At 37.6% G+C, this 15,744-nt stretch overlaps 1 protein-coding gene and 1 pseudogene across 3 annotated transcripts in view; one reads left to right on the top strand and one right to left on the bottom strand.

Annotated features, from left to right (window-relative positions):
• The window catches only part of NOTCH2 (notch receptor 2), a 168,785-nt gene that overhangs the window by 90,745 nt on the left and 62,296 nt on the right, over positions 1 to 15,744 (top strand). Inside the window, exons 5-7 of one of the 3 annotated variants that reach the window (XM_034654189.1) lie at positions 4,449 to 4,571; positions 4,739 to 4,834; positions 8,053 to 14,608. In XM_034654189.1, the coding sequence (XP_034510080.1) occupies positions 4,449 to 4,571; positions 4,739 to 4,833 (218 nt within the window). In that variant the 3' untranslated portion in view covers position 4,834; positions 8,053 to 14,608. Of the gene's footprint in view, positions 1 to 4,448; positions 4,572 to 4,738; positions 4,835 to 8,052; positions 14,609 to 15,744 lie in introns of those variants that run through there. The other 2 variants (XM_034654190.1, XM_034654188.1) reach the window with 2 other exon arrangements.
• On the bottom strand, positions 13,629 to 14,611 carry LOC117796604 (annotated as a pseudogene).

Here is a 15,744-nt window from a genome sequence, read left to right as displayed (position 1 = left end):
TTCTTTTCTGCTCCCCACCCTCACTGTCATCATTTATCAGTTACGTGGGCCATGGTTTTATAACAGCACAGTCTTAAAATGTTCCTTCTAAGTTTAATTTCTCTCCTTTTGGCCTTTTAAGGATGTGAATTGGCTTTAAGCAGTAGACTCCTTTTAGTATGATCATGTGAGCCTCTTTGTAAGTCTGCTACACCCATCCCACCCACAGGTCTGGAGACTTGTCTGTTTCCCTTTCCCCTAGAACCTTAAAATACATTTTTAAGAAGTGATTGCACTGTAACGTATTCATATAACCCTTACCACCACCTCCCCTCCTTGGGTGGACTTTCTTACAAGAATTTGCTAGCTATTTCCAAAAAGAGGTCTGGATCTCTATTTTTAAAGCATAAATCCTGTCTTAACTCTGGAGGAGAACTGATTTGGCCCGAGTTTTCTCAGACATGGGAGATTTTAACCTTAGGTTAGTTTTGCAGATTTTTGCTAGGAAACTCTGGGGTCCAAGACAGCATACTGATTAAAACTGGTTCAGTACTGACTCCTACCTACTAGCCATGTAAACTTGATAAGTCAGCCATATGGCCCTCAACTTCTTCATTTTTAACATGAAGGGATTAGAGTAGATAATTTCTAAGGGCTGTTTTGATTCTACTCATATGTAATAGTATTAGCTAATATGTATAGATCACTTATTATGCATCAGGCTTTGTTACTTTAAGTGTATTCCCCCCTAATGTAATAGCTTTATTGAGATACAATTTGCATACCGTATAATTTGCTCTTGGAAGTGTACAATTCGGGGGTTTTCAGCGTATTCACAGATATGTGTAACCATCACCACAATCAATTTTAGAACATTTTTATCACTCCAGAAAAAACCCTGTACCATCAGTAGTCACATTACCTTGGTCCCTAATTCTCCCCCAGCACCAGGGAACTACTCATCTACTTTCTGTCTCTATAGATTTGCCTGTTCTGGACATTTCATATAAATGGAAACGTATGTGATCATTTGTGATTGGCTTCTTTCACCTAATGTTTTCAAAATTCGTTCATGTTATAGGAGGTATCAGTGCTTCACTCCTTTCATGGCTGAATAATATTCCATCATAGATTTACCACATTTTCCCCTACTTTCTAAAAATTGAAGTATGATTAACATACAATGTTATATTAGTTTCAGGTGTAAAACATTGGTTCAACAATCCTATGCATTACTCAGTGCTCACCACATTTTATTTATCCATTCCTCAGTTAGTTGACATTTGGGCTACTTCTGCTTTTTTGGCTATTATGAATAATGCCACTGTGAACATTTTTGTGCAGGTTTTTGTGTGGACATATATTTTCATTTCTCTTGGGTCTATGTTTAAGAGAGGACTTTCTGGGTGATATGGCAACTCTGTTTAACCTTTTCAGGAACTGCCAGACTGTTCCAAAGTGGCCACACTATTTTATATTTCAACCAGGCGTATATGAGGGTTCCAATTTCTCCACATCCTCACCAATACTTGTTATTGTCTGTCTTTTTGATTATAGCCATCCTAGTTGGTATGAAATGACATCTCATCGTGGTTTTGATGGGCATTTCTGTGATGGCTAATGATGTTGAGCATCTTTTCATGTGCTTATGGCCATTTATATATCATCTTTGGAGGAATGTCTATTCAGGTCCTTTGCCATTCTACAATGGGCTATTTGCCTCTTTATTATTATATTATTTATACTGTATTTTTATTATTGCTGTAAGAGTTCTTTATATATCCTGGATCCAAGTCTCTTATCAGATAAATGATTTACAAATATTTTCTCTCATCTTGTGGGCTATCTTTTCACTTTCTTGATGGTATCTTTTTTTAATAATAATATTTTTTATTATATTATGTTAGTCACCATACAGTACATCCCTAGTTTTTGATGTAAAGTTCCATGATTCATTACTTGTGCATAACGGCCAGTGCACTGTGCAATACGTGCCCTCCTTAATACCCATCACCAGCCTATCCCATTCTCCCACCCCTCTCCCCAAATGTTGTTAATTTTGATGAAGTCCAAACTTCCTAATTTTTCTTTTGTTGCTTGTGCTTTTGTTCATATTTATGAAAGCTTTGCCTAGGCCAAGTCGTAGAGCTTCACTCCTATGTTTTCTTATGAGAGTCTTATAATTTTAACTCTTAGATTTTAAGTTAATTTTTGTGTTATGGTATGGGAAAGAGGTCCAATATATTCTTTTGCCTGTAGATGTTCAGTTGTCCCAGCACCATGTACTGAATTAAGTGCTCTGTGTATCTAATTTATTCTTTATAGTAACCCTTTGTGGTAGACCCTGTTAATTCCCTAACAGAGGAAAGAAAGTTCCAGTATCTTGCCCCGTTCACTCACCTATTACATGGGAAGGTTGAAAGTTGAACCTAGGCCCCAGAGGCCATGCTTTAATCATGAATTAACTCTTAGCAACCTGCCTTCTTACCTACTTACTTTTGACAGGGAAGAACTACCTTGAAAATAGTCATAAAAAGAAAACATGTCACTTCTTATAGTTGTGGTTATGCTGAAATGCTTCTGCTTTCTTAATCTGTCTGTGGTTGGTGAATTTGGTTAGTTGTAGCATTGGCTAATATAAATTCAGGGTCACAGTTTCAGTTTAATAGTTTGGCTACCAGGGCTTTATTACCTCCCTGACACTGTCGTCAACCATATTAGTCTTAGTCACCAGAGAGATCAAGTTACCAGTTCCAGAATACCACTAGACCACACAGGTTCCAGCAGTGGTGGGCCAGGAGCCACACTCTAAAACTCTGTCTTTAACTTTTCTGAGGAATGTTTCTATTAAGAGTGCTAGAGTAGGAGCAAAGACCTCAGTTTTCATTCAGACACTGCTGCTTGGTGGATCTGTAGATTTGCCCTTACTTTATCTTAGTTAATGGGTGGGCTTAAACCAGAATTTTCTGAGTGAGTTCATCTGTAAGACTTTCATACAATTAAACAGATATATGAGTAATACGATAAATTTTTAAAAATCTGAGTCTATAAAAATTTTCAGTCTTTCTCAGGCTTACTTAGTGATTCATCTGCTTGAATGGACTGAATACCAGATGCCTAGAGAAATAGAATTCTCTTTAGTCAAGCTTTCAATTATCCCCATCTTCTATGAAGTGATTTCCTTTGATGTTAGTAATTTTTTTTTTTTTTTGCCACTTGGTTCATACCCATTTACATGACTGCCACTGTGTTCAGAGAAACCAGCCATGTTGCATTGTAACAGAGCAGATGTAGACTATCACAGTGGCTTGTGGTAGGAATGAATAAAGCAAGGTGTGATTGCTGTCTGTCCCACTCACCAGGCTGTAAATACCCCCAAAGCAGGGACATTCTTTTTTACTCACAGTTACGTCCCCAGTGCCTGGTATAAGACCCAATAAGTGTTTCGAGTGAGAGAAGAAGAACCTTAGGGACATTTTGAAGAGGCCAAATACTTAGTCATACTATATTTCAAATAGGAGAATGACCAGTTGAACATTCAGTTTTAAAGCTGGTAGTTTTCTATTTTAATAGGTAAGGGATTTGGTAGCCAAGGAGAAAAAAGGAAGAAGCTTGATGTATAAATTACAGATAAACACACTGTGGGCAGTAAGGGTGAAGTTTGGTGTGTTGGTTTCATTTTTCACAAAAGGGAAAAATGAAGAGGAAGGAAGTAATGCCATAAATGTGGAGAGGAGGATGAAGTTTGAGGGGTTGTTAAGTTTAATTAATAATGCCACCCCAATTTCAAATAGCTTTATAATATTTATAATGTACTTTACTCATGATATGGCACTTATAACAATCTAGAAAGGCAGGTTGGGCAGGTGGAATCAGCCTCATTTTACAGATGAGGAAGCTAATTCAGAGTTTGTAATTTACCATGTGTTAAATAGCTTATAGGTAGTGAGATGGGAACTTGACCCATATCTTTAGACTGTGAGCTCAATACTTTTCTTATGTTCCCTGCCCCCACCTAGTTTTCCCAAGCAAACATCCTAAGAAGAAAAGTGATTTAAATTTAATTAGATGATCTTTTGTCTATTCTTCCCATTAATCTAGCATGGAGCTGGGGAAAATCTGATATTCCCCCCCCCCGCCCTTTTTAAAGAACCAGTGAATAGTTATCTATGTAGACATTTATCTTCACTGGGATTTTATTTCATAAAAACACTTTGAAATACTTGTGAGGTAACTGTGGAGGTATGTCATTGGCATAATGAGTCACTTTAACTGTCTAGCTTCCCTTGAGGCAAGAGAAGACAGAAGATTGGGCAATTTTTTGTATGGTGAGGCCTGGGTTGACCAGCTGCTGGCTACTGAACTGAAATCATATAGTGAGTCTGTTCTGATGACCGTGTTCTGTAGAAGAGCTGACCACTTACTTCTGCATGAGAATTCATTATTTTCTCTTATTCTTCCCTATCCAGGTTTTGAAGGGATCACCTGTGAGCGGAATATTGATGACTGCCCTAACCACAAGTGTCAGAATGGAGGGGTTTGTGTGGATGGGGTTAATACTTACAACTGTCGCTGCCCCCCTCAGTGGACAGGTATGTACACTGTGGTCAATCAGTCAGAATGGGGCATGGATTGGTAACCAGAGGCAGGCTGTTATTGAAGGTGGGCACCTTTTGCAAGGGTCTCTGTGCTACATTACTGGGTATAGTGCTAACCCCATATGTTCTCCTATGCTCTTAAAGAAAAAATATTTTCACAGGTATTTATTGGGCCACTGCTCTGAACTCAGTACCTCAGCACCATGCTAAGGTGCTATGGCAGATACGGGAGAAGAGCATTACTGATAGACTCTGAGGTATGGGAAAAGCAGCACATTGCCTAGGATATAGCAGATACTTAATACATATTTGAAAGGAAAAGAACACAATTAACTATGAAAATATAAATGTTCTCACCACACTTATAAAAAAAATAGGTACTATGGAAAGTAATTGATGTGTTCACAAATTTTATTGTGGTAATCATTTTGCTACACACAATATAAACATATATCAAATCATCACACTGTATATTTTTTTCACATTCGTATACTTAAAAATTATACAATGTTGTATGTCAAAAATAGTAAAGCTGGGGGAAAAAAGAAACTACAACTTGTTAGGTTTAGGCATAGTATCAAACAATAATCATAATTATATGAAAGGCTATTAAAATACTCTTCTTTCTTCCAACTAAAAAGTGAAAATATAAGTTATACACACTACAAGAGTTCAGAGCTTATTCATGGACAGAAATCTATCTCATCTTATTGCCATGTCCTATAATAATGCAAAGGGTTGAGTAGGCACCCTTGATGACATTATTTTTATGACACCCATCTACATTTCTATTTTTTTCCTTTTATGTATCCCTTTTTTTTTTTTTAAAAGATTTTATTTATTTATTTGACAGAGACAGCCAGCGAGAAAGGTAACACAAGCAGGGGGAGTGGGAGAGGAAGAAGCAGGCTCCCAGCAGAGGAGCCTGATGTGGGGCTCGATCCCATAATGCCGGGATCACACCCTGAGCCGAAGGCAAACCCCCTGTGACTGAGCCACCCAGGCGCCCCATGTATCCCTTTTTGCACATAGGATAAGAATAGATTTTTAGGCCTCAGACATTAGTCTTGCTTAATTTTACAACCTCTTGAAGTGTCTGATGTTGTCTTACGCAGATTTTCCACTTATTTTTGAAAGTTAAGTGATTTTATGTAGGCATTTGGTTCTAATTTCTGTTTATATCTATTTATCTAACTGAAAGTGGAAACAATTAAGAACTGATTAAGTGACTAAGAACTAAGCCTTTTTGAGAGAACTCGATGATTTAATGTGGAAACCCAAGAATAAGTTAATGTTATACGGAAGAAACTTTAGGGTCGCCTGGGTGGCTCAGTCAGTTACTTGGCTGCCTTGGCTCAGGTCATGATCCCGGGGTCCTGGGATTGAGCCCCATATCGGGCTCCCTGCCCGATGGGCAGCCTGTTTCTCCCTCGCCACCACTTGTGCTCTCTTGAGCGTGCACTCTCTCTGTCTCTCAAATAAATAAATAAATAAAATCTTAAAAAAAAAAAATAAGAAACTTCAGCACCAGTGAGGGATGTTCGATTGCTGCCATTACTACCTGGTGTTCTTTAGAATCTCCAAATTGCTTTCCCTTATCTGTAGGAGCTAATTATTTAGAGTACTCTTTAGAGCTGTACACTATGAATAGAAAAAGATTAAAAGGGTTTAAACTTTAGTAATATTTCCTGGAAGGGCACACACTTCTGATTTTAATCTCCAGGCTGTCCTTTTTAATATTTTCCCACTGGGTTTCCCTAGAATTGGACCTCCCTAGAATTTCTTCTTGGTGTCTTGATCCTAGGACTTCACTCCCAACACTCTGCACTTTTGTCATATTCTCTTCTCTTTAGCTTTTGCCATTTCTCTGGTAGATTTTTTTCCAGAGGCCATTTTTCTTTTCAACTCAAAGAAATTACTGTGAAGTTCATTACATGACAGTAATAACTGGAAAGATTTACATTTTTCTCTTTTTTAATGGTCCTTACAGTGGTATTGGGCTGGATGAGATGCTTGTAGGAGCTTGATTCCATCCTAATCTCTCCTTTGTTGTACATGGTATTAGGGCTTCTGATGCCAATGAAGATTAAATGATACTGTGATTGCATTGCTGAATTTTCTTTGATGCTATACTCCGTTTTATGCTTTGATATTAATTAGGAAGGTGTAATCTTGGGGAAAGTTTTCCCAATGAAATGATATTTTATCAAAATTTCTTACCCCAGGATGTTTAATAAGTACCTCTTTTTATGAAAGTCCTTATAACATGTTTCTTTCTCCGTGTGTTTTTGTATTTTCTAGAAAGAATGGCGGATTTCTGGATAAGTTCAATGTGGCAATATTTATTTCTTTTGATCTGCTGTATTTTAAAGTGACTCTCAGTCTTTGGTTTCCCACCACAGATTTCCTTCCTTTTTTTCACTCATACCAATTATTTGATTTCCAGCAGCAGCCTTGTTTTTTGCTATCCCCATCACTAACGGGATTGAGTCCGAGGTCCTTCCTCTGCTATATGAATTCCTTCCTGGTCTCAACCCTGTTTGCTTCTCCAGTCTTCTCATGCATCCAACACAATAAGAACTGCTTCCAGTTCTCCTGTATCTACTGCATCCTATGTCTTCACTCACACCATTCCTTTTCTACAGATTTCCCTTCTCTATTCCTCTCCCTATTGTCCTCACCAATTTTGCCTGCCTGGCTCAGGTCAAGTGGCTGCCTCCTTCAAGGAACTTTCTGTGACCTCTCCAGGCTGAGCTAGGTATTCTCCTCTGGATTCCTTTACTACACTGTACATTCCTCAGTGATAATGCTCACCCTGTTAATATTGGCATTATTATATTCTTGAGGTGAGGGAAATACCGAGTTATAGGATGACTGAACTGTTGTTGATGATACCAGTTACTAGAGCTCTCTCTATACCTTTGTTTTCAGTATCATACAGCTGAACTGTTCACCATCCCAGCCCTCACCTCATTCTGAGAAGAATAGAAAAAAAATTGGGAGTCATAGCATTCCTATTTCTATTGATATCAGAGCTATAAATTCAGATTAGTATTTTCTGCTTTGTACAAATTAAAGAAATGAATGGGGTTAGGGGCTGGGAGTTAACTAATGTTTATTAGTAACCAAATACTGTGCTAATTACAGTGTTTTATTTTGTGTAATCTTTGTGTTAACCGTATTAGGGGTAGAGTTTATTAAATACCCTTTTTACAGATGATGGTGGATGTGCAAAAGGTTTAAACAGTTTACTCAAGGCACATAGTGGTTGGGTTAGGGTTTGAATCTAGCTTTGTTGAACCCCAAGTCTGTGCTCAAATCTGTGGTCTTTTTCTATACAAATTGACTCTGTGGGTTGTCCTTTTTTATTTTTTATTTTTTAAGGATTTTGAATCTTTTTAATAGACAATGTTCAATTTATAATTTTATTATTCTAGGATGTGTTGATTTATTCTTTATTTTTTTCCCATTTTAGAAATTTTCCTGGATACTTGGAAATTAGAAGTCAATATCGAATGAATATTTTATATTCAGTCTGGAGATTTTTTCACTATATCCAAGAGCCTTATTGCAACTTTATTCAGACTTCCCCCTATAATTCATAGCTATAGAGTTGAAGCATGAACTGTTTTGTCTCGCTTTGAGACAATCGAAAAAGAAGGTTGGAGTTAGTCTACTAGGAAAGAAATGAATTTTCCAGGTATCTGAAAAAGAATGGATGGGATTATATAGCTGAAGAAACTAGATATCAATTTGAAGTAAAGGAGATTTGTGAATTTGCCATGTTTTTTTAAATTAAGTTTTGTATTTTAATTCCAGTGTAGTTAACATTTAGCATTATATTTATAAGTTTTTAATGAGACTGCCTGATAGGTACTATGTTGTTTTATAAATACATATGCAGAGAAGGTTTGGTCTTTAGTAGCAAGTTCTGGGCATCAAGATGACCAGAAATTTTTTCCGAGTCTTTTCATGGCTTGGTTTGGGATAAATGAGTCAGCTTCCTTTTCTTCAGAAGGCTTTATTTGCTATCCATGGAACTAACATCTCTTAGTTACTTTATTGGGGTATTTGGGAGAATAAATGGTGCAATTAAAAACCTTTTGAGCCTCTCATTTATCATGTAAATTAAATTATATCTAATAGTAATTATAAATTACAATTACAACTGTAAATTGCACTTATCACATAAAACATTCCAGATCCACGCTGTTTGATATGGTAGTCATTAGCCATTTTTTGCTATTGAGTATCTGAAGTGTGACAGGTCGAATTGAGGTGCGCTGCAGCTGTAAAATACCTGATTTTGAAGACTTAGTATGAAAAACAAAGGCAAATGTCTCACTAATAATGTTTTAAATATTGGTTTATATACTAAAATGATAGTGTTTTGGATATATTGAGTTAAATAAAATATGATATTGAAGTTGACTCCATCAGTTTCTTTTTCTTTTAAGTGCTACCAGAAAATTTTAAATTGAAAATGAAGATGTTCTATAGGTATTAGCACTGCTGCTACTATGTAGGAGTATCCTCTCTGATATGGGGTGGTAGAGGGATAGATTTGCAACTATTTGTACAGGGGACCTTGGGTTTGTTTCACTAGAAGAGAGCATGTTGGCATTCTTGTGGTGTGGTTTCCACATCAGTTATGGACAGAACTGTGTTCTGATCTAGTCTTTTCACCTGACATGGCCATCTAGAACAGTATTCAAATCTACCACTCTTCTGGATGAACTAAAGCCCAGGTGGAAGAAAGAAATTGGTGTTGGGAGTTGGGCAAATGGTTTACTTTTTTATAGGAATTTTGTTATAAAGATGTCTGAGTAGTTGGATGTTCCTTTAGGAAATGGAAATAAACCTAAGGATTTGATGAAGCCTGAGCACAAAAGTCTTTACTATTACTGTATTTGGCCTCAAGCCATTTTATGAGAGAAGTTCTGCTCTGGCAGATATCCACTTAAGAAAAAAAAAAAGTTATAAAAGGCTCCCAAATTAATTAAAGCAGTGTAGATTAATGTTTTGTCTACATAGATTGTTATTTGAATTTTCTTTTTAAAGGTTCATTTCCTTCAGAATTAAAGTTGCCTCTAAACTCAACTCACAAATTCCTCTCTGGCAGCTTTTGGTTTGGGTTCACTCCTAGGGCAGACGTGATTTATTTTCCTGTGCTTGTTATTAACCCAGAAATGTAATTTTAGCTTGGGCTTGGAATAGTGCTTTGGGATGCTAAGCAGAAGTGAACAATGGAAGTTAGGTGGACATGAGTCAAATAAAACCAACCACATTTTCTCTCAGCTCTCCTTTTATAACTGATGAGCCCAAAGAGTTGGTTTAAGATTCCCTGTACTGTCGGTTGCTCCAATTTCAGTAAAAATTTTTTGGCATGAATCAGCAAGTACATACTGCCAGAGGTGGTGCGTTAGCTCCTGTGTCTGGGAATGGAGTCTTTTCATGGCAGTATTTTGATTTTGAACTAGATGCCTTGTTTCAGTCTAGCCTCTAGTTGGTGACAAGCTGTTCTCTAGGATGAGGTTTTTGTTACAACCGCTTTTCTGTTTGTTAAATACTATAAGAATGGAGGCTTTTGGTTGAGAGTGGAAACTATTTATATCTGGGGCTGCAAAAGTATTCTCATTTGTATTCTGCATGGGGGAATGGGAAAATGCATCTCCCATTTCAGTTTCTCTGCTGTGAACTTGATTGTGAGGACTTGATAAAAGCCTGTTTTCTGGAATTCTGCTTCACCCAATTTCAGTTTGCTATCAGTTGGGCAGACTGCCAGAGTGCTAACCTGAAGCATCCTCATCCTAAAGGTCTCAGAGTTGATGAGTGGTCATGTTGGTGTGAACAGGGATGGGTGATTAGGATAGCCTCCCCCCCCCGCAAAATATAGGAGGTGAGACTGAGGGATCTTTTGTGCTCTTGTGGTCCATGACTCAGTGTCTGACTTTGGCTACATCCCAGGCAAGATCTAGTTTCATTCCATGGCTTTTCAAGCCCCCGCAGAATTGTTGTAAGGTAGCTTCAGTGACATATTTATTGAATATTTCACTGTTATATACAATATACTATGCTGGATGATATAAGAGACACAAAGAAGAAATTAATCAATTCTTGTCTTTTACGGATGGTCAGATTCACTAAGAAGAAAAAAGAAAGTCTACACATAACCACAGTAGGAGGTAGAAACTATAAATGAACATGAGTTTGAGAGAAGACATGGATAGAAATTAGGGGCTGTCTAAGTACTTGGTTGGATGAAGGGGGAAATAGAGCAGAGTTAACTTCTGTTTTGAATCTGTGTAATGAGAGAATGTGGGTTCTATTGACAGAGATAGAGCAATGGGCTAGAGATGCTGGTGAGTTTGAGGTGAGTTTCCCAGAGAAAAGCACTTAACATCAGATTAGAGGTAGGAGCTCTAGACTCAGATTTTAGATCTTGTTTTTGGTTGCCCCGGGAATGTATCGGGTCTATAAGGGAAAGTGCATTGTGTGAGAAGAACAGAGAGTTTGGACCTAAATTGTGAGAAATGTCCACACTTCAGAAAATGGAGGAGGAAAGGGATCCAAAGAAGGAAGGTGAGAGAAAGGGATGTGTGTGAGTTGAGGAGCTCTGCCATGACAGCATCCCTGAGCCAGTGGCTGCGTTTTAAGACTGGGCCCTTGCCTCAGCTCTACATACCTCTCTGGTACCATCTGTGGTGTTTTACCACTGTTCCTGGTTTATATACTTCCCTCACCCTAGGGGCTCTCAGCCTCTGGATGATGGGAGTGTTGTTACTTACTTTGGCATTCTTGGGACCAATTTTAACAAATAGTAGTTGTTGAATGAATGACAAACAAGAGACTGAAATAAGAATGATAACTGCAAAGAGTTAATCAAAATTTTTGAGGTCGTTGGAAATCTTCTAAAATGTAGTTTTAATATTAAAGAGAGAAGAACTCCAAATTGCAAAGGGTTAAATTAGAAAAAAGTGGATGTTGAGGAAGGAGGAAGAGCAGGAGTGGGTATAGATCACTTATTCAAGATTTTGTACAGCTAAAAGAGGGAGAAATGCAGGGCAGTAGCTACAGGGGACAGAAACTTCATGTGACTGACCATAGACCCTTGGCTAGACTGAGTTAAGGCAGCTAGAAGGGGTTGGTTAAAGAATTGGGTTACTTAGGAGGGCTTGACTCTTACAAGTGTTAGTGGGGTATAATTAGGTGAAATGGTTGTTGGGATTGGGGGAAGAGGGAGATGGGAGGTTACAGTCAGAGCTGAAGTACCAAATTTGAGATCTTGCTGTTGGAACAATGAGTGTTTCATAATGAGATCCAAAATGTGAGTGTGCTTGTGATATGGAGTGGATGTGGAAGCTGTTGAGAAAAGTAAAGAACTCTTGGCCTGGGTGACCTCAACCCAGATATTAATATCATGGGAGATGGGAAAGGAAAGAGTAAGAAGATCTTAAGTCATGTGTTTAAGCCTTTTAAGGAGGTGGAATGTGGTCCATGAGGATAACAGATAGAGGTGAGATGATTTAAATTATAGTATTTCGTGTTTTTAAAAAGGTATACATGTTTAGAAAAATTTGGATTTGAATCCATCTCTATTTTTTTAGTGTCAAAAGTGAAACTGCATGTACTAATTGCCTCTTCCTTAAGAAAAGGAATAAGCCTACTTTTGGTTCTCTTACATCTTCTTTTCACTCTTCAGATTTTGTTTATATGATCTGGGATTTAAAAATTCATACCATAGTATTGCTATTGAATTTTAAAATTTTATGCATTTTCTTATAAAAGTATTCTTGATATTTACATTGCTTTATAATCCAATTTATAATATTTTGGACTTAATTCTATATGTAACATGTTTTGTGTTAACTACCAGTACATTTATGTTACAACCTTTTCATTCTTGGATTCTTTATTTTGATATATTTTTTCAGTCAAATGAATACATCCTGGAGTAATTTTTTTTTTCCCAGAAAAGTTGCATGTTGGCATATCTTCAGAGCTCTTAGATATTTGAAAAATACCTTTTGATTTAGTTGCCTTCATACAAAATGGCATCTTGTCTAGAAACTGAATTCTTGAGTCACAAGTCAATCTTACCAAGTTCCTGGACATTGTTCCTTTGCATCTTGTGAGCATTATAGGGAGGTCCGACATCAGACAAGTCAGGCTGTCTCCCCTCTCCCTTCTCTCCTCTTTCTTTAAAGTAAAATATTTAACCAGTATTGCTATAGGTATATCCCTATTATTTTTTCTCTTAGCACTTTTGAGCCCTTTGGATCTGCAAGCTTAGGTCTATTTTCACTTCAGAAAAGACTTTTCTTTTCATTTTTTTTAAATTTGTTTCTGTGTCTTCAGAAACATCTATTATCTTAATTAGGTCTTCATTTTTTCTCATAGCTACGATCTTGTCTCTTGATATTTTAATTTCCTTTGCATTTTATGAGAGCTTCTTAAGCTTTTCCTTTATAACACTGATTTATTTTTCTTCATGGTCAGTTCTGTCCTTTATGGCTTCTGATTCTGATTTTTATTTGAATTGCATTTTTTTTATTTTTGTAGTATTTACTCATTGCATCTAGGTCCTCTGTAATTCTGCTTTTTTCTCAGCCTGTCCTTCTTTATCAGAGTCCAACATCTTGTATTATGTTTCATTTCTTTTTAAAACCTACATTTCCCTACATTTCTTGAGAATACAGAGCCAATTCCTTCTATTCTGGAAGGGAACTTTTTTCACAGGTATGCTCTTTATCTGCATCTTAAGGGGTACCTTCTCCATCTTTTATACTGCAGAATGTTTTAATAGGTCCCATTTCCCCCCCCCCCATTTTACTCATTCTGCTGGTAGTAACTGCTTGCCTGTAAATAGAGTCCGTTGATTCTTTTTTGAACCCCTGCTGCGGTGAGGTGAGGGGCTCTTTATGTAAATTGGTTTAACAGCCCAGCAACCCAAGAAGGTGGTGAGGGAACCAGAGTGTGGGCCTCCTAGCAGGGGGACTGAAGGTTGGCACTGTTTTCTTCTTCTTGTGTGGAGAAGCCTTTGTGTCAGGGTCAGCTTTCTGAACATCCAGCATTGGCAGAGCGTTCATTGCCCTCCATACAGTGGCTGAGCTTGGATGCTCTTTGGTGCCGCTGCATCTGGAATTTGCCCCAGATGCACTGCAGACTCTCTCGTTGCTATAGCGGCCACAGGAACCCTGGGACTCCCCAGGGCTTTAAATTGCTATTGACCTGGAGGGGTGAGGTGGAGTTCAGTCCTTTCTCCTCACAGCAGCAGAGTGGGCTTTCTGAAACACAGATGGGATCGTGCTATTTCTTTGCTTAAAATGCTTCAGTGGGTCCTCCTTGTCTTTGGATAGAGTTCCAAGGCTCTGTACATAACTCCCTCTCCAGCCGTATCTCCCCTGATCCATGCCTTATAAGTGAACCACACTGATTTTTTTTCATTGACTCAAATGAGGCATGCTTTCTCTTCTATTCAAACCAATATACATACACTTACTTCTGCCTGAAATACTCCCCACTCTGGTGTCTTCCTACACATGTTTCCACACATATACACACTCTTATGCAACCCAGTTAACATATAAAGCACTTTCTCTCTCTCTTGGTAATGGTAATTTAAAGTTTGTTCAGCTATACTGCAAGTTATTCTGACTTTAAGGTAGCATCCCATGGCGTACTTCTGAGTTTATTCTCAAGATATTCTGTTGTACTTATCTCTGTCTGTTTTATAGATTTAAAAAGTCTCGGTACTAAGGGGTCATCTGGATTTGGATCACGTAGCAGTGAACAACTGGATAAAAGAACTTTAGAAATAGTTAAAATAGGAGACCACTGTGATCTTCAAATGCTGGGACAAATGCTGCCATTACTGTTAATATTTGGATGATAAATTCTTGTTATAAATGCAACCTTAGGTGGTTTGAAGGGGTAAGTTTGTAGGAAAATAAAATGCAAAAAAAAAAAAAATTGCACTTGCCTTGATGTGGGCTGTCATTAGGTCCCATAATTGTGGCTTGCCAATGAAACATATCATCCCTAACCGGACCTGCAGAACATCATTCTCTGTTCTCCTACTTTATGCTCCTAAGGCAACCTGTATCCATTAGAGCACTTACCACTCTCTGTTATAATTGTGGGTTTGGTTGTAAAACCCCTATTTACAGTGTAGAAGCCACAACTGTTTTCTTTACCATTATAATTTCACTGTATATAGGTCAGTGCCTGGCACATGGTATGTACATATTTGTTGAATGAATGAATGAGAACATTAAAATTTTCAGTTGTTGCTGGCCTAGCCTCATCCTTTGAAATTCAGGGCTGTTATTGGGTTCTATCAGGGTCTCTTTTCCCTACCCCCTGAGATACTTTAGTATCTTTCTTCAGTGTGGACCAGGTCTGCACTACGTCTGTGAAACTGGTCTAATTATATGAGAAGATTACATTTGACAACAATATAAGCACTTATCACAGAGTCTGGTACCTAGAAATTGCTTAATAAATAAATTTTTATTGTTTGAAGTTAGTAGCAGCATTAAGGAATAAAGAAAACATTGATTCTTTGCCTACTTACCTTCATGCAAATGGAACACTACATCAAAAACTAATGATGTACTGTATGGTGACTAACATATCATTAAAAAAAAAAGAAGTGGAAAAAAAATTAAGGCAATTAGAAGAGGAGATGAGGACTCTACTGAAGAAGGCCGATGAGGGTGTAGTCTTTTGGGAAATCTTATGTTTCAGTCAAAGAGGGAAGGTACCCGCCATAGAGTAGAATTAGCCTTGAGACATAGAGTAAAAAGGCAAGGTGAATTAGGTGTGGCATAAATGGGATGGAGTTTAGCCGGTAAGGAAGGGGGTAGTATGAGAAGTTTGGGTATTGACCGTGGATGTCAATAAGGGGAAAATGGAAACTTTGGGAGTATGAATAGAATAGAGACACCCTAAAGGTGTGAGGGAGATGAGTTGAAAGATGATATTATTTTGGGATTAGAATGACCTAAGAAAGAGAAGACAGGTACAGATAAACTTTTGTTTAACAAATATTTTTGAATACTTCTCAAGAAATATTATTATCTGGGCACCATGTTAAGTGCTTGGAATTCAAAGATGGAGCAAATAGCTACTACCCATTTCTTCATGGAATTTACAGTCTAGTGAG

This window comes from Ailuropoda melanoleuca, chromosome 2 (genome assembly GCF_002007445.2).
Source record: "Ailuropoda melanoleuca isolate Jingjing chromosome 2, ASM200744v2, whole genome shotgun sequence".
NCBI lineage: Eukaryota > Metazoa > Chordata > Mammalia > Carnivora > Ursidae > Ailuropoda > Ailuropoda melanoleuca.
The sequence above is the reverse complement of the archived record's forward strand: the minus strand, read 5'-3'. Positions and strand labels throughout refer to the sequence as shown.